Source organism: Ursus maritimus, unplaced genomic scaffold (assembly GCF_017311325.1).
Source record: "Ursus maritimus isolate PB19 unplaced genomic scaffold, ASM1731132v1 scaffold_1, whole genome shotgun sequence".
NCBI lineage: Eukaryota > Metazoa > Chordata > Mammalia > Carnivora > Ursidae > Ursus > Ursus maritimus.
Window position 1 is genome coordinate 25,706,719 of NW_024423343.1, and position 19,253 is coordinate 25,725,971.

At 41.1% G+C, this 19,253-nt stretch overlaps 1 protein-coding gene and 1 long non-coding RNA gene across 6 annotated transcripts in view; one reads left to right on the forward strand and one right to left on the reverse strand.

Annotated features, from left to right (window-relative positions):
• Positions 1 to 19,253, forward strand: part of LANCL1 (LanC like 1) — a 37,672-nt gene that overhangs the window by 12,310 nt on the left and 6,109 nt on the right. For 2 of the 4 annotated variants that reach the window (XM_040641209.1, XM_008687460.2), the window contains 4 exons: positions 6,485 to 6,692; positions 14,933 to 15,068; positions 15,623 to 15,769; positions 18,690 to 18,872. In XM_040641209.1, coding sequence (XP_040497143.1) covers positions 6,485 to 6,692; positions 14,933 to 15,068; positions 15,623 to 15,769; positions 18,690 to 18,872 — 674 coding nt within the window. Of the gene's footprint in view, positions 1 to 6,484; positions 6,693 to 14,932; positions 15,069 to 15,622; positions 15,770 to 16,902; positions 17,660 to 18,689; positions 18,873 to 19,253 lie in introns of those variants that run through there. The other 2 variants (XM_040641219.1, XM_008687462.2) reach the window with 2 other exon arrangements.
• Positions 1 to 19,253, reverse strand: part of LOC103659821 — a 173,443-nt gene that overhangs the window by 8,265 nt on the left and 145,925 nt on the right. For both annotated transcript variants that reach the window (XR_005837524.1, XR_005837518.1), the window contains 4 exons: positions 13,181 to 13,433; positions 6,538 to 6,743; positions 2,625 to 2,729; positions 272 to 344 (listed from right to left, as the gene is read on the reverse strand). This is a non-coding gene — a long non-coding RNA (uncharacterized LOC103659821). The remainder of the gene's footprint in view (positions 1 to 271; positions 345 to 2,624; positions 2,730 to 6,537; positions 6,744 to 13,180; positions 13,434 to 19,253) is intronic.

A 19,253-nucleotide genomic window follows, 5' to 3' on the forward strand; every position in this document is an offset into this window, starting at 1 on the left:
GGGGGAGAGAGTGATAACAGGAGGGGCAGAGGGAGAGGGAGAGAGAGAATCCCAATCAGACTCCGTGCTGAGCACAGAGCCTGGTGCAGGGCTCAATCTCACGACCCTGAGATCATGACCTGAGCCGAAATCAAGAGTCGGATACTTAGCCGACTGAGCCACCCAACCGCCCCTAGACAACTGTAATTTTGTTGAAAAAATAAAAATGCACATAGACAATCTCACAAAATTGAGAAATGGTTAAAAAAACAGCATTTGCGAAAGTACCAACCTGATGTAGAAAGACAGGTGATCATACAGTATGGGGTTAACTAAAGAAAACTGGCACTTATATTTTCATAAATCTGAAAAGGAAAAAGACATGGTAATTGATGAGCTTTCAAAGTTTTGACTCGGGAACAGCTTATTTGAAACTCAGAACAACCCAGAGTTCCTGTTTCCATACCACTCAGAACTATTGAGACCCGTTTTTGGGTATTGGCTGGGTGCCTATAGTGAGTCCGGCAGTATTTCAGTCTGAACACAATTTTTCCCACCAGAGTATGTGAGGAGAATCTTTAAAAGACCCCCAACCTGCAAGGAAATACCTTGCAGAGAGAAAGTAGCATGGCAAAGGTTCTTACATCAGTGCAGACTGGTTATAAAATAAATGAATACTGTTAAGGAATAATCTCTAAAGTGCAGCATTACAGACAAGTGTTTTTGAGAGTTCATACATCTGTGGAGATTTTTATCATGTCCACATACGTTTGAGACGCACGAAGGTCTTGATTGGTCAAGATGAATAGGACTAATGATCCCTCAGAAATTCAAAGGCTTAGTATTAATTACTTCTCAACAGCTGGCTATATTTATAGTACTACTGGGGATAAGTAGCTGAGTAAGGAAATTGCAGATTTAGAAGTGTCCCTAAGCAGTTTACCCTCCCTTCCCAGAGTAATAGCTACAGAAGGAGACAGAGTACAAAAATCTAGTTCAGAGCTTACAGACTAAAAACCAAGACAGATTCCTATTACAGCAAAGTTTTCTTCGGTCCTTATGGTATCGTTTTTTTTCTTTGAAGTAAATTAGTTGTCAACATTTCAAAAACAGATTTCTAGGATGAACCGGGCGGCGGGGGGGAGGCAGTGCCAGACCTCCCGAACTTCTTACGCACAAAGAAAGACATCGATCTCTGGTGTTCAGAGTAGTGCTGTCCTTAGAATTTTCTGCAGTGATAGAGATGTTATTTTCTTGTCCATTAGGGCAGCCATTAGCCACATGTAGCTATTGAGCATTTGAAATGTGGCCAGTGTGACTGAGAAACTGAATTTTAAGTTTTGTTTACTTCTAATTAACTCAAAGTTTTCTAGACACTTCGGTTAGAAGCTTCATACTGGACACCACAGTTGTAAGCAACCAAACAAGCTCTAGGAATTGTAAGATCAAAGTAATATATGTCTGGGTTTCTTCTGCTCTCTCAGACCAGACAGGAGGGCGTTTTTTTGTGTTTGTTCTTATTAAAAGCAACCCCTACCTACATTGGATTGATGAGTCTTCTAGTCCACTTGCTGCTCAAGTGCCTCATAGAATCACTGACTCCTCCAGGAGTCACATCATTCCCCACACCTTTGGAGGACATTTGTCCAGCCTCTCTTCCCTAAACGCCAGATGCTTCCAGCTGCCTACTTGAGCTCTCCCCATGGATGTCTGATGAACATCTCAAACCTTCTCTCTGCCTCTTCCCCACTGCCAGGCCCTGTGTTAGACATGTCTAGTGCTCACCCATATCTGGCATCCCTCTCTTTCTGGACTCCGAGGAGGGTTAAACCTCTCAACTTCAGTGTCGTTAGGTGAGGCAACCTCTTCTAGTCCAGGGGCTGCCAGTGGAAGCAGCATATGTTGCTAACCAGCCAAAGCCTGTAATTGCTGGTGTGAGGCCCTGCAGCACTCTTCATGTGGTATCTGTCTAGGATCCAGTTCCCTAATAAAGCCGTACATGTTCTAGTCCCTTCTTGGAGGACCTGGACTAACCCATAGGGTTTTCTTTGAAAAATGCTTTTTGGGTCACCCAGGTGGGCTCAGTTGGTTAAGCGTCCCACTCTTGATTTCAGTTCAGGTCTTGATCTCAGGGTCGTGAGTTCAAGTCCCACATTGGGCTCCATGCTGGGCGTGGAGCCTACTTTTTTAAAAAAATGCTTTTTGGGGGGAATACTACTCCTTTACATAAACCAAACATAGATTAGCGTCAAACCTTAATTTCTTTTTTTTCTTTTTAAGATTTTTTATTTATTTATTTGAGAGAGAGACAGCCAGCGAGAGAGGGAACACAGGCAGAGGGAGTGGGAGAGGAAGAAGCAGGCTCCCAGCGGAGGAGCCCAATGTGGGGCTCAATCCCAGAACACCGGGATCACGCCCTGAGCTGAAGGCAGATGCTTAACGACTGAGCCACCCAGGCGCCCCAAGCCTAAATTTCTGAGTCTGGTTTTTAATAATCTGAACCCCCAAGGAGTCTGTGCTTACTAACCATGTCATCCCCTAGCCTTTCCATCCACATGGACTTGCTCGGGCGATCCTGCTTGCTGGGAGTACTATGCACAGGCTCTATTTCAGTCTTCCCCTTTTGGTCCACACCCCATCCGTACCTTCTTCTCCTTGATGATATATTTTTCCTCCTGGGAAGGAGGGGATACTCTCTCCACCTCTGTCCATTCTTTCTCCACCAAGCCAGTCTCCAAAGCTGTGAATAACTAAAGAACGAACATGGCATTTCTAAAACATTTACTGACTTGACATGCTTGATTCTAAGAGGTACTTGATTGATTTTTTTTTACTGGTGTTAAATTTATCTGTTTTGCATGTAAAATAGAGGTGGTATCCCTATTACAACTTTACCCTTTAGGGAATGAAGTATGACCAACCAGAGTAGGAATAATCTCTTATTCCTGAAGGAGAGTACTCATTACTTAACAGAATTATTTATCCCAAATGCTTTATTGGTCATCTTTAATGCGTTTGGGATTAATGGGCAAATAATGGATTAGATTTTGCTTTTCTCATTTCTCATTTTATCTCTCTTGATATGGATTATTTTCCCATTTAGAATATGTCAATACATTTAAGTCATATATATAAGCGAATCTAACAAAACAGTGAAATTCAGACCAAAAAAGCATTCGTTTTCATAGCTTAATCACAGTAGTTATCTCACAGAGTGAACCATCTAAGAAATAGAATATTTAACATCAATTTTATGTCAATGAAAATGTCAAAATCCCTCCAAATTTAAAAGGGGGGGAGCAAGTTTCTCTTTTTTTTTTTAATAAAATAATCCTAAAACCTAAAACGAGTTGGAGCATATTTTTACAATTAAATGCCATCAAAATTTAAATCTCACTTCAGGCTTTTCTGTTCTAGAAGAAAAGGTGAAAGGGTAGAAGAAGGAAGCAAATCTCCTTTATCCTAACTTTTGCTTAGCAAATAATATAGAAAGAAATTTTATCCACTACTCAAATTTAAGCCCAGAATATTCTGATTAAGTAGCATATCCTGTGATTAAAAAAGGAAACATTAAAAAGATTAAATCCATACATCATCCTGTGTTGAGTCTCATGGCCAGTTTTGATGGTTGTTATCCTAGAAGCCAGTACAGTGTTCTTTCTCATTATGTTAAATGTCTTTTAGAGACTGGAATCCTACTTGATAAGGAGTTTATGAATGGGTACACCTGTAACCCTTCCCTCCCAAGTCTGGCCCTTCCCTAGAGGCATAGTAATATCTTGGTGGATGAGGAGCATATTAAGCCTTGCAGTACTATTTGACTTTTTCCATGAAGAACAAATTTATTTTGATAAAAATTACATTTGAAAAGAGTTTGTTAAATCATTTTTTTAAAGATTTTATTTATTTATTAGAGAGAGAGAGAGCCCAAGCTGAGGGAGAGAGAGAAGCTGGCTCCCCGCTGAGCAGGGAGGGTTGCTGTCAGGACCCCAGGATCATGACCTGGGCTGAAGGCAGACCCTTAACAGACTGAGCCACCCAGGTGCCCCTGAAAAGAGTTTTCTGAAAGATAGACTGAGGCCAGGGCTGCGAGTGTATATAAGGCAACGGGGTGAGTTTTCCCAGCCGAGCCCTTGAGGTTGTGTCTTTATTTCCTACCTTGCCAGTTACCTCTCAGCATTCGGCATTTATGCAGAGGTGATGTTGTGTGCATGAATATTGCTAAAGGTTGGAAGGTCATAAGGATTAGGTTCAAGGCTTCTAGGGGCGCCTGGGTGGCACAGCGGTTAAGCGTCTGCCTTCGGTTCAGGGCGTGATCCCGGCGTTCTGGGATCGAGCCCCACATCAGGCTCCTCCACTAGGAGCCTGCTTCTTCCTCTCCCACTCCCCCTGCTTGTGTTCCCTCTCTCTCTCTGGCTGTCTCTCTCTGTCAAATAAATAAATAAAATCTTTAAAAAAAAAAAAAAAAAGGCCTCTAGCCACACTCAGTTCCCCCATTTTACTATTAAATTAGGGCATATGGGGTATGCAATACTGATGAGGCATTAAATGTCTTTGACTTCCATATTTTGTCTTATACGCCGGACCTGGACTGATTTCTAGTAGGCTTGTCCAGGAAACTTTTTTGAATTGGCAGCAACACTCCTCACTTGAAACCCTTTTCGTCATGGGTGTTTTGTGACAGGAAGTAGACCCTGTAAACTGCAAGGTGCAGCAGATTGCTTAATCAAAATATATGGACACTGAGGCCCAGAATGAGAAAAAGGAGAGAACCAGAACCTGGGGTTGTGGAATCCCAGAAGCTGGAAAGGTAATTCTCTGCTGATCAAAAAGAAAAAAATGTTTTTCATCTGAATTAAAATTGTGGACTGGAGAAGCGGTGAGAAATGCATCCAACCTTACAATTGCAAATTTTAATGGGTTTTGTTTGTTAAAGATTTAGGCCAAGAGGAATTGTTGATAATGAGAGACAAAGGTCTGAAAAGGAAAACAATCATTGGGCTTGTATTTAATCACTTTGTATTTTCTCAGACCTCAGTCATGTCATTATCTGGCTGTGATGCTTACAGAACTTAATTAGGGGAGTTTAGGCAGCAATGGGACTAGGAGGCCGAAATGAAAGGGTAACAATTTAAACAGATCACCAGCAGATGCCTGGTGTGGATGGAGATGAAGCCATTTAAGAACCTAATTGTAGGAGAAGCTCTTGACATTGATCATTTGTGAAAAGGGGATTTTTTTTTCTTACATACGTGGTTTTGTACGCTTATGTCTACAAACCTTTAGCACTGGTATGTCTGATCATCAGCTTGTGGAATTACTAACACCAAGCGACTTTGAAAGAGCAGACAAGGTTATTAACTTTGGCAGGAAAGGAAAATTTGGCCTTAATATACATGTGAAATTGAATTGTCTGTAGCACAAAGCTTTGGAGATTACCCATGCAAAATGAGAAAACTATCTAAATTTAAAATTGTCCTCAGTACAGTGAAAAGTAATTTTGCAGACTGCGTTTTTACTGCACTGAAATCCATGAAGAGATGGGCTCTATTAATTTAGATTTAAACAGAGGCTCTGTATCTTCTAAAAATGGTAAATGAGATGGAAAATGTACTTTAAGGGGAGAAATGAGTTTCTGGAAATGCTGCAGGCAGGCAGGTTCCCTACTCCACATCTTTGAGTCTGCCCTGAGACCAGTCAGCTTCAGAGGGAGGCTCTATCTACTGTGACAGGCACTTGGGATAAGGGCATTCAGACAGCGCCTCAGTTATAGGTACAGCCGGCTTCAAGAGCAGGGTAAGAAGCAAATCGAGCACGGCCCGGAGCAAGAGATCACTGGCAGTTTTTACAGTATTATTCCTAAAGTGGCCTGGTCCTTGGCAGAGAAAAAAATAATTAAGGAGGAATTGAATTTATTTTCTCAGATCTCACATAACTTAGTAGTTTTCTTATAATCCCTGCCTGGAACGATATAATCCCTGCCTGGGAGTAGGGAATTTGGTTACTCTACCTACCTTCTCACTCAAAAACTTAACTTATTTATAAAGAGAAATTGAGTTTTTCACTCCATAGTCTTTATTTTAGCTCGCAAGAGCAAATGCTACTTGTTTATTAAGTAAATGATTATTTGTTAAATAAACAGGTGACTGTTTAGAACCGTGGTTTTGATAACCTTTCATGTAACCATCAAGAATAATACATTAACACACACTAGTCGGAGTAGGACAAGGATTAGTAATAAACTTAGGTCAGAGTTCTTTGAGGGTCTCAGAGTGTCTCTTATTTATGGTTGCAATGCTGAAGAAACAGCAGCTGTCTGGGTCTGGGTCTTAGAGCTGCTTGCTAATTAAGCTGCGTCTAGAACTAAGGTCATCTGAACCTCCGGAGAGTTGACATATGTGTTATGGTTTATCAACAATCAACACTGCCGAGTTGGCAACACACCAGAGCAGTACAGTCACCAGTCCGTTCCTCATCTTTACGTTATTTTCTCTTTGCTTCTCAGGTATCGCTCTGCTTTACTTACATCTCCATGATGTGTTCGGGGACCCCGCTTACCTCCAGATGGCCCATGGCTATGTAAAGCAAAGTCTGAACAGTCTGACCAAGCGTTCCATCACCTTCCTCTGCGGGGATGCAGGCCCCCTGGCCGTGGGCGCGGTGGTGTATCACAAGATGAACAATGAGAAGCAGGCGGAAGACTGCATCACCCGGTAATCATGTATCTTTTGAGGATTATTACCGAGGCGTCATTACTATTAATTCTGTATGTTAGCAAAAGAACATTTTAGTGAAGTTACTTTTCCCTCAGCAGTAAATCTTACTGCTGTCATCTGATCACCCATCACACATCATTCCGATGTAGTTAAGGAACAACCATTATAGTCCTATTTTATTGTAAGATGTCGTGACACTGACACACACCAGATCAAACATCAGTTTAATAACAAAAATGAGATCAGAAGCCTAATCCTGGGATTACGAATCCAAGGTGCTATCCACGATCAATAATTTGACAAATGTGGTTCATTTCCTGTGGTGGGCGGGGGAAGGCCTCCTCATGGACTACAAACTGGCTCAAAATTGCTTTTCTTAGGAGCAAATCACATGCAAATCCAGATTTTTATTTTTAATAGAGATCGGGGTAGCCCACTAGAAGCTTGTGAATGATGAAGAATTACTGAACTTATGTACTAATAAACTACAATTACTGTTTTACTAGAGTTTGTTGAGCAGGAAGAATTCTATTAAGAAATCGGGCTGCCGTGCAGCTCTGCATGCGGTGCTGTTAGGCTCCCACCGAGCGTGTTTACACGCAGAGAGTTGCAATTCCAGCAAAGGTTTTTGGCTGTGTTTTGTTGTTTCATAGCCTTTACTTTTTAGGGCAATTTTCAGTTCACAGAAAAACTGAGAGGAAGGTACAGAGATTTCTCCTATACCCACTAGCCCCCACATGTGCATAGCCAGTATCAACATTCCCCACTGGAATGATACACTTGTTACAGTGGGCGGGCGTACACTGACACACTGGTATCACCCAGAGTCCATAGTTTATATTAGTTGCATTAGTTACATTTTGGTGTTGTGCATTCTGTGGGTTTGGACAAATGTATAATGACATGTATCCATCATTATATTGTCATATGGAGTCGTTTCGCTGCCCTGAAAATCCACTGTGCTCTGCCTGTTAATCCTTCTTCCCTGCTCCCTGACCCCTGGCAACCGTTGAGCATTTTACTGTCTCCATACTTTTGCCTTTTCCAGAATGTCGTAGTTGGAAACATTACAATATGTAGTCTTTTCAGATTGGCTTTCACTTAGTAATATATATTTAAGGTTCCTCCATGTCTTTTCATGGTATGCGATCTCATTTCTTTTTAGCACTGAGTAATAGTCCATTGTCTGGATGTACCATAGTTTATCTGTTCACCAACTGAAGGACATCTTGGCTGCTTTCAAGTTTTGGCAGTTAATGAATAAAGCTAATGTAAACATCCAATTCTGTAGGTTTTTGTGCAGACACAAGTTTACAGCTCCTTTGGGTAAATATCAAGGAGCACAATTGCTGGATCATATTGTAAGGGTATTTAAGAATTTCCAAGATGTCTTCCGAAGTGGCTGTACCATTTTGCATTCCACCAGCAATGAATGAAAGTTCCCGGTGCTCCACATCCTTGCCAGGGTTCCAGGTTTCGGCCATTCTAGTAGATGTGTAGCGGTGTCTTGTTTTAATTTGCATATCCCTGATGACGTAGGAGGTGAAGCATCTTATACACTTCCTTGCCATTAGCATTGCTTCTTTGGTGAAGTGTCTGTTAAGGTCTCTCACCCATTTTTTAATTGGGTCCAGCAGCATTGTAATCAGTGATTGTCTCCAGTTTGACCATGGGTTTTGATTCCCACTACCTTTTCTTATAAGTTACTATTAGAATGGTATTATCATCACTGATTTTATTTGTGAAGGATCTTTGGTTAATTTTACACTGTACAGTGGTATGTATTTCATTAATAGACTTTTTTTTCATAATAATATTTCTATTATGTTATTCACTCATTAATAGACTTTTGGGTTAAAATTCTAATAACTAGAGTTTTTTCTCCTCCTCAAAATTTTATGAAAAATTTCAAACATACAGAAATGTTGAAACAATAATGAATACTATATATCTACCCACATAGATTCTACCATTAACATTTTTCAATACTTGCTTTATTACATATCCAATCCATCTATCCATTATTCATCCTTTTGGGGGCGGAGGATGCACTTCAGAGTGGATTGCAGACATCAGTACCCTTCTAAATATTAAAGCATATATAGCATTTACTAGAGTTCAATATCTGTTTAGTTTTCTTCTTTTGATGTAAAGTTTACGCACAGTGAGCTGCCCAAGTTTTATGTATATTTGCTGAGTTTTGACAAATGCATACACCATCTAACTTTGCAATACAGAAACTACCTTTCTCTTTCTTTGCACAGCCAGTTTAAGGTCATTAGCCACACATCCGCTTTAGTGGCTGAGAAGGAAGTCTCATTCAGTGAGTCACTCTTAAGTATCAAAATAAGCTGTAGTGGTCCCAGTATTTTATATGTAATGCTAGCCTTTCTCAGTTCATGTACAGCCAGATAGTAATAGTTTGCTGTGTGAAAAATAAAAACAAGATCTGTGTATTCAGACTTGGGAAACACTATCTAAGCAAAGTTAAACATACACCTTTACTGGCTGCTCAGTCATCAGTAGCTTTTGATACATGGGGGAAACTCCGGCGACTCTAGGGAGTGGAATTTGTCAGACCTGTCAAGTAGACAACCCTTTTCCTCATGACATTTTCGGGCCTACTGTTGTAAGAAACAGTCTTGGGGCATAGTACCATATATTAATATTGGTTTATTATAAAACAGTCTTGCAAGTAAACTAAAATTTTTTGATACCTGATAACAAAGGTGTTTTTGTTATTTATATCTTTCAAAACTTTTACAATGTTTCAACAGTATTTTATTTATAGCCAGTGGATTTGTTAAGGTTAAACATATAGAATGTAGATAATGAAAGGAAAGTAGGCCATTTATGGCCACAGTTTTGATTTTTCAGATTTCTAGAGTTTATGGCAGAACAGGAAGAAGAAAGGAATTATGTGTAAATTGCTTTCACATCTCCTCCCTTTTAAGGGAAAAATCTGTAAGTCTTTGCAACTCAGTTGAAATGACTTGATGTCATGAGGTACTTAATAAACCCACTTGCTGGTTTTACTTTTTACTGAACCTTCTTTCTCCTCTCGCCTAGGCCTTTGGAGCTCTCAGAGACCCTCACATTCTCTGTGTGGCCTCTGTGTTGCACTCACCACCAACATCATTTTTCCGCTTGCCTTTCCTATAGTTTCTTCATATAATAGTCTTTCCGAATCCTAATTTTGAGTTATAGAGATCAAAGAAGTCAATGTTTCCCTAAGATAGGGAGTCTTAACTTTGGGGCCCGGAGAATCTTAGGGCTTCCAAAGGTATAAAATCCCCAAATTGTATGCAGCATGGAGAGAATATCTACACTTTTTTGGAGGAGTCTGTGACTCCCCAAAAAGGAGTGTGTGCACACGTGTGCGCGCGTGTCTGTTCGTGTTCAAAACGTCCTGCAGGTGGCTGGGACAGGTGGCAAGGAAGAGAATGAATAGCACTGATTTTTCCTGCTGGTTGGTTTGTACAGTGCTCCTTTTCACCTTCCTTCTGCACAGAGAGTTGGTGCCACTACTCAGAGAGTGTTGCCTATTTACAGACCCGACTAAGTCACTAACCCCACAGACTTAGTGCTGTGGGGCCACTATTCAGAAGGACAAAGGGTTTCGGCTTTCTGGTCAGAAAGTGTATACTCTCTTTTGTAGTGTGATGAGTAAGAAAAGGGCTTCTTTTTTAGAAGTTACAAACCTTTAGATGATACAAGGTAAAAACTCCCCTCCCGAGTAACACCCTGGGGAATTATTGCCAGGAGTGGAACAGAACTATCCTGATTTTATGTTTCCATTCTTCCTTCAGTGACATTTCAGTGACATGTCTCTTCTGAAGATCGGTTGCTGTTAGTATCAGCAAAACAAACGGAGCTGCAATGATGTGCTTCTGGGTTTGAGAGTTTTTGAAAACACAAAATAACCTTTATGATTTACAAAGGCTATCATTTCTTCACTTTATCTTGAGAATATAGCATGTAAACCCTGCAGTTAAAGTCCTACCTTTAGTAATCATCAGACCCAGCTCAGGAGTTTTAATGACTTAAATTTAAATCTAGAAAAAAAGGGAATAATTCCTTTCTTACCCTAAACTGTAAAGTATTATTTTAACAAATGCTCTAAGCAATACTTCATTTTCAAGTATTTGAAAGGTATTTGTCGTCTACTTTAAACTTCCCAAAAGCAAATGAGTTTGGCTGCAAAATAATTGGAATGCTAATTATTTATCACCACCTAGGGGTAATACGATCCGTAAGGTTGGCAAATAAAGGAAATGGGGTTCAAACACATGTAGGTGAGGACGTTTTTGGAGTTCATGCAGTAATTGTCCCAAGTAACTTCCATAGAGCCATTTGTTTAAAAAATTCACAGGAATTTTTCTTTTTGAATAATTCAATTCCTTTTATAAAAGTAAAGTGCTTTTTTATATGTAAATTCTATGCGATTTGATATGTTTAGGTTAAAACTTGATAATAAATTTAAACCTCTGAGATATTCCTTCTGTTTACTACAACAGTTGAGTTTGTATCTAGTAAAAAGATTTTATTTTCTTAAGATCTCAACATTACTGAGCTGCCAGTTGTAGCATGAGAAAAAAATAGAATTTTTCTTAATAAATGTTTTTAAGTTCTTTAAAAATATGAGGGGTGTGTGTGTCCACATATGATACTGAAGTAGAAAACAAAATGGCCCATAATTCTACCATCCAGACAGCCCTGTTGGGGAAAAACTCAAAGTATACAAGAAAGTGAAAAGTAACCTTCGGCCACCATGTCCCTATTCCTAAGATATCGACTATTCCACTGTGAGTTTATTGCTTATATTTATACTATGTTTAACCAATTTGATGAGATCCCTCCATTTGTGGAGGTGTAATATAACTTTGTCAGTAAATGCAGCCCACCATGCTTTTTCACACCCGTCTTTTCCTGATGGGGAGTGAATTCCCTTAAGGATACTTTTATAGCTTTTTCTCAGTCTGTTTCATAACTGTTAGCCCTTCTCAGTCACTAAAAGCATCTCATTCTGGTTATTAAAACATGGCTTTTTCATTTCAAATTGTGAGTGTTTCCCTGCCCTCACCACTGGTTTATGGAAGTGGAGGGGAGGCTTGGGAGAGGGGAGTTATCTGCACTTTCACGAGTGCCCTCTCTTGGGAGCGAGGACACTCTTCTCGATATACCTCTTGGTTTTGCTTGGTGGCAGTATCTGTTAGGTTTTTGTTTGCCTGTTTGTTTTGGGGGGGGGTTGTAGCTATTGGTGGCCTCCAGAAATTAGCAGTAGGAGCTTTTTACCCCCCCCCCATGAAAGCACAAGCAGTAGACCAAATTCTGCCAAATAAACCAAGTATATAAACATTGATTAGGAAGAAGATATACACACATACATGCAAGTAGTCTCCTGCCCTGTTCTTGTGGCTCGGAGAAAACCACGCTGTCCCCAGACAATCTTATTAGGTCTTATTCATCAACCAGCAGTAGTAGAGCCTCTGCCCTCTCCCAGACCTTCCACCTATCTTCACCACTCATTCCACCAACAAAAAGCCACCTGCTAACATTTTTTTCCTATACTTATCAGCAAATCCTCTGGTGTAGATTTTGATAAAGTTATTTGAAGTGCCGCCTCTGAATGGTGATTCTGGATCAGAACACTTCAGATATAACCAGTCACCCCAGGGGTGTGATTTTGGATACTTCACATGCTTATCATAGTGCTTATGTTCTGCTGAGCTTACAAGCATACTGCTTATATGCTTATAATTCCTAGTGCATAGACTAAAGTTCGACGAGATACATGCACGGCACTGCTTATACTGAACTACTTTAACAACAAGAGAATTTTACAACCAAGTAATGGCTTTGTCATCAGGTAGTGTGTTTAGTGTACTTAGCTACCTGATGACAAAGCCATTATTTGGTAGGACTGATGTCCTCTCATTACTGCTCTTTTCCTGAAATTCCCTGGCTCTTCCCTCATACTTTTCCAGTGTGCTGGAGTCATTTTCTCAAGTCTCACCCAAAATTATATTGTTGTAATAACTTAAATGGTGTCACATTAAATATATAGGAAAATATAGAGATAATTGAGATGTGTTTTCAAAATTTCATGTGATAAAAATCCAAATAACATGGGGCGCCTGGGTGGCTCAGTCGTTAGGTGTCTGCCTTCGGCTCAGGTCATGGTCCCAGTGTCCTGGGATCGAGTTCTGCATCGGGCTCCCTGCTCAGCGGGACGCCTGCTTCTCCCTCTCCCGCTCCCCCTGCTTGTGTTCCCTCTCTCGCTGTCTCTCTCTCTCTCTGTCAAATAAATAAATAAAATATTTTAAAAAATCCAAATAACAAAAACATTTTCCCTACCTATCATATTTGCTTTCCTACACCCTCCCCATCCCCCCAACCCCCCTCAAAAAGAAGAAAGGTTCATTCTCTGAGTTTAGACTGCAAATATGGTTGCTTTCCTCAGCTTATTTCCCTCTGAATCTCACCTGCTTTCTGGTTTCCTGGGGCTTCCCATGTTGGTTCTCTGGAAGGAAATCTGGGGCTTTGGTTACCCCACTCTGCCAAGTAGTTGCACGACTGTGCCTGTATCTCGGGGGCCAAAATGATGGGGAGGCGAGAGAGAAGTGAAGCAGTGGGGGTCCACCCACCCTCCTGGGACCACAGCTCCTCCCATCTGACGTGGCTTCTGTAGGCTCCTCTTGCCTTCATTTCTGCCGCCCCCATGAGATTGCTTGTGGCCTGGGGTGTGAGAAAACAGAAAAGAAGGAAACATAAAACTGAGGGACTTTATGCACTTCCCTGGTATTAGGAGTTCCCTTTCTAATTCCTTCTTGAGACAGAACTAAAGCGTTTCTTCCGGGACTCTCTCTTTCAGCTCTTGGTGCCCACTTCCAGGTTTGGGGCTGTTCTGAATTCAAGCCAGGGGAATACCATTGGCGAAAATATGGTAAACTCACTGGTTTGGTGGTGCTTCAAATTCTGGTCTTCCCCACTCTGCCTGCTACTGTTTACTGTTTAGAGTCCTCACGTAGCTGCTTTGTGCGTTCTCTCCAGGTCTTGGAGCTGCATTTACCGGGACAGGCAGGTGGCGTGTGCCTACTCCATCCTACCTGGAGCCAAAACCAAAAACAACTTTTCTGAAAAGCTGAACTGAGTCTATCGATAGAGGATTAATAAATTATAGCCATTCAGTGGAATACTATGCAGCTATGATAAAGAGCCTACTCTGATACAGAATGTTTGTCAAGATGTATGGTTAAATAGCAAACCACAGAACATTTGGGGAGATATGTTTATAGATACGCATATTGATGCTTACATGTGCATAAAGGAATTCTAGGAATATCCAAGAATTTGGTAACTGTGGTTATTTCTGAAAAGGACTGGAAGGGGGAGACTGGGAAGACAGGGAGGCTGACTGATAACTCTGGCATTTGCACGTTTTACCAATTTTGGTGGGTCAGGCTGCCGTACAGAAACACTTCAGGTGGGCCTGATGCCGTATTAAGAAATAGACCAAAGAAGGAGGCAACTGGGGGTGCAGCAGGCTTTTCATTTTATGGAAATAGATGACCTTTTGAGGTTGGCTGAGTCCTTTTCCAGACTAAATGCTGTACTGGGCAGCCGTTCTTAGCTTCTCTGGTTTTAGGGCATACCTCCAAAGGAACTAGGGAGGCTCCAGGTAGCCTCAGCCACACATGCCTTTTCTTTTATTCTTTGAATTTGTCTGTCAGTTCCATTGTGAACTGAAGAAAAATTTAGTTGAGGGTTAATTTTTGAAGCCTGACTACCCTTTGTAGTCTGACTGAGCCCACTTAATGTATAATAATATAATTTATAATATTAATATATGATAATTTTCACCTTTTATATATTAAATTATCTTTCATATATTTAAAATGTTGAACTCTAATAGTGGGGCGCCTGGGTGGCTCAGTTGGTTAAGCATCTGCCTTCGGCTCAAGTCATGATCCTGGGGTCCCGCATCGGGCTCCCTGCTCAGCAAGGAGTCTGCTTCTCCCTCTCCTCCTCTCCCCACTCCTGCTCTCTCTCACTATCTTTCTCTCTCTCTCTCTCAAATAAATAAAATCTTTAAAAAAAATAACTATAATAGTAATTTAATGTATAGTACTTAAATATATATTTGTGTGTGTGTATTTTTTAAATGTACCATTTTTAAGTATCTACCACTACCCAATCCCTTTCAAGTTATCTTAGGCATGTATTTTTATTGCCAGGCTAATTCACCTAAATAAGATTGACCTCCATGCTCCAAATGAAATGCTCTATGGACGAATGGGCTACATCTATGCTCTTCTCTTTGTGAATAAGAACTTTGGAGTGGAAAAGATCCCTCAAAGCCATATTCAGCAGGTACCACATTTTTGTGCTTTTTGGAGTCTTGTTAGGATCCCAGTTGTTATCTGCCTGAACTATCAGTTTTATTTCTCCAGTTAGCATACCCCGGGTAGAAGGAAGGTGTGTGTTGGCCTCTAAAGGTCAGGTGGGATCAGAGAGCTGACAGCGTCATGCTGAGTGCTGTAGGAGACACTTAGAGGGTGACTGGGAGTGAGCCATCCAGCCTGCTCCGTTTGAGAATGTCACGGCCCTTCGGAAGACGAGGGCCAGATTTCACCTCCCAGGTGCAGATGTCTCCTTTCGTGCCTGAGGGAATTTATGCTTTCCTCTGTCAAGTGAATTCTCATAAGCTCTAGTAAAGAGTTCAGAATTTCCATATCTCCCTCTTTTAGGCGGAATACAGTCAGCCCTGCTTTCTGAGCGTGGAATTAAACTCTGCCCTCCCGTGGCCGGAAGATCCTGTCTGATTCACCATGTTCTCCATACCTCGTAGCAAAAAGTTCCTTACCTCCATCAGGAAGATTTTTATTTTGATTCTCTCATTATTTTGATCGGTTTTCTCCCTGTAGATTTGTGAAACAGTCTTAACCTCTGGAGAGACCCTAGCCAGAAAGAGAAACTTCACAGCAAAGACTCCACTGATGTACGAATGGTACCAAGAATATTATGTGGGGGCTGCTCATGGCCTGGCAGGAATTTATTACTTCCTGATGCAGGTAAGAGGTGAAGAAGGTGAAACTGAGAAATGCGCTTGCTAACTGTCCTGGCCAGGGTGAGAAGACTGGGGCGCCCCCCGCCCCCCCCACCGCTTTTCATTCTGTTGACCACTGCCTCACTCTCCTTGCAATTTCCTGGTCTCGACAAACAAGGGCAGTGTTTGCCAGAGTGCATTTTAAAGTGTATAAACATAAAAGGTGCTGTGCCGTGGGATGATGTCTGATTTGTAGGTGACCGTACTTGCCTTCCTCGTGCAGCTTTGCAGACTGAAGTGTTTTGACCTACCTGCACTTCTATATGAAGTGCCTTCTGCTCTGCTCTTTCAGCAGATGCCTTGAATTAATATTATTGCATATTATTAGACACCACCCACTGAAACAAATTCCAAAAGTAAGAACAAAATCAATAGAAAACAAATGAGCATAAGCTGCCTCCGGCTCACTTGGAGAGCAAAGCCATAGAGCCTTTTCGATGGATCTTGTGTAACTTACTGAAAAATAGCTGAATGCGTTATGCCCAGCCGTTCTTTGGATCTAATACTATTGGGAGACATCAGCCAAAGTCAAATAGGCTAAGGACAAGTAAGATTTACTACAGCAAGCATAACCTGGAAGGGGAGGTCAGAAGAGGACTTCTCATGAGAGCATCATTTCCGGGGGCTTATTTAGCTCTCTTTAAAGAGAAATTGGCCCTTGTGAATAAGAATTCATAGCAAAAGAAAATTGATTTTTAATGGCAGCAGAGGTGCCCCCCTCACCTTCCCAAAGTACAATGCAGCATAAAGAAAAATGTCTCATTAATATGTTCAACATGAGTGCTCGGATATACATACTATTAGCTGGTTGAGTAGCTGGCTGCAATAATGCAAAATCAATGTCAGACCTTCCGTCTCCCTGTAACTAAACAATGACGACGAAGCTGAAAACCTCAAGGTTATTATTGCTTTTTGGAATGCAAAGTCACACTTTGAGTGTTAGTGGCAGTAAGAGACCAACTTTTGTATTTGTTCTGCACTTCTCAATTAGATGTTTCATAATGAGGGGTTTTGACAATTCAGACTTAGACTCCTTTATTTTTCTGGCATAAACCTCCACTGGCTCTCTATTTCCAGAAGTAACTATATATTCTTAAGTTTTCAGGAAAGAAGAGTTCATGTATTCTGCAGTTTCGAGGTGAATTAGAGTCAAATATGTCAGTGACTGGACAGCCTCATGACCTTGCATTGAAGCGGATCATGAGGAGTCATCGCACTTCCAGCTGCCTCCTTTTGGTGGCAGGGAGAAATCTGGAAACCTACATCCAGAGTTTTCCACTGGCAGATTATTGTCTCTTTGAAATGATTCAGCTTTTAATACTGAAAGTCCATTCCAGTGGGTACTCATGTATCATAAACATAAATAAAAATATTAAACATAAAATATAATATTATGTTTTATCGTAATATCATAAACATAAAACAGAATATTATTTGTAGCCCGTTTTGGATTAAGTCCCGCAAATTTGAGGAGGATCCACTCATTTTACTCCAGCATCTTAAACTGAGCTTGAACGGTATTCTTTGGGTAGTGACATCTGTATGTGCCCTGAAGAACTTGGTGCACATTCAGTGCCTATGCGTCACCCCGCGGGCTACCCCCTCACCCCCGTGCCCACCCCCTGCCTGACAAGGACAACACTTTGAATTTGTTATTTGAAGAAGTGAGCTGTGTATTGAATTAAGAACAGGACCAAAAGGAGAAACTAAACCATTATACAAAAATGGAGGCTCGGGACGCCTGGGTGACTCAGTCATTTGACTGTCCAACTCTTGCTTTCAGCTCAGGTCATGATCTCATGGCAGCTCTGCGCTCAGCGAGGAGTCTGCTTGAGATTCTCTCTCTTCCTCTCCCTCTGTCCCTCCCCCCGTGCTTGCTTGCTCTCTCTCTCTCTCTCTCTAAAATAAATAAATCTTTAAAAAAAAGAAGGCCAAATTCTTTAAAAAAAAAAAAAAAAAGTGGCTCAAATGCCCTATGTTAGTGCGTCCTATAAATCTATACATCATTGTATCAGAATAATCCTGCATAAATGTCAGTCCCAAATCCTCTGCAGAAAGGCTTAATCTAGAGCCACACAGCAGTTTGGAATCTAGATTCCAGGTCTCCTGTCTTGTTAGCTTCTTCTTTTATTGGAAACATCTACCACTTCTCTAAATATAAAAATTAAAGTTGCACTTATATGGTCTAATGTATCTCTTTGTGGCTTTTAAATTATGATTAAGGTATTGGGGTGTCTGGGTGGCTCAGTTGGTTAAGTGTCCAACTCTTGATCTCAGCTCAGGTCTTGATGGTGAATTCAAGCCCTGCATTGGGCTCCATGCTGGGTGTGGAGCCTACTGAAAATAAAAAATAAAGTATGCCTAAGGTATTAAAATCTTAGGAAACATCTCTTGCATTCATGCACTGACTTAGGAAAATTATTTATATATATGTATACAACAATAAATATTGAAAAATAGTATGTACATAAAGTCCCAAGAGTTAATGGATAGCCTAATTTTGGTATGTTCCAATAGGTAAAAAAATTTGGAATGGAATCCAAAACCTTTTAATGACTTTTAGTTCCTTTTGGTCGTGTTTCCTTTCTGGCTTAAAACGCCTGGGTGGCTCAGGTGACTAAGCATCTGATTCTTGATTTCAGCTCAGGTCATGATCTCAGGGTCGTGAGATCAAGCCCTGCGTCGGGCCCTGCGCTGGGTTGGAGTCTGCTTAGGATTAATTCTCTCTTTCCCTCTGTCCTTCCCACCCCCTCTCTCTCTGTCTCCCTCTCTTTAAAACACACACACACACACACACACACACACACACACACAAAACTTATCCCTGAGGTTTAGAAAGATCTGTTTGCTTTAGCAGAACTAATCATTCCCTTTCTCATTTTTAGCCCAGCCTTCAAGTGAACCATGTGAAGTTACAGAGCTTGGTCAAGCCCAGTGTAGATTATGTCTGCCAGCTGAAATTTCCTTCCGGCAATTATCCTCCTTGTGTGGACGATAATCGAGATCTTCTCGTGCACTGGTGCCACGGCTCACCCGGCGTGGTCTACATGCTCATCCAGGCCTATAAGGTGCTGCGAATTTTCCCATTTTCCAAATAAATTGGAAAATGTAACCTGAAATTCTATAACTGAAAATTGTTTTTATGCATAATCTTTAAAGGAGCAGTAGATAAATTACTTGTTGGACCTACAATCCCTTTGCTAAATGGATTATAATTCGTTCTCACAGTATCCATCTCTGTCAGAGCAGACACTATTTCATAGATCAGGAGATTCCTTCACTGACAAGGCAGAATAGCCAAGATTATAGCATCAGTGGCAGAGCCAAGAGAGGTATCCCAGAAGTTCAGTTAAAAATGAACTCTTTCTGGGGCACCGGGGTGGCACAGTTAAGTGTCCGACTCTTGGTTTCAGCACAGGTCATGATCTTGGGGTGGTGAGATGGAGCCC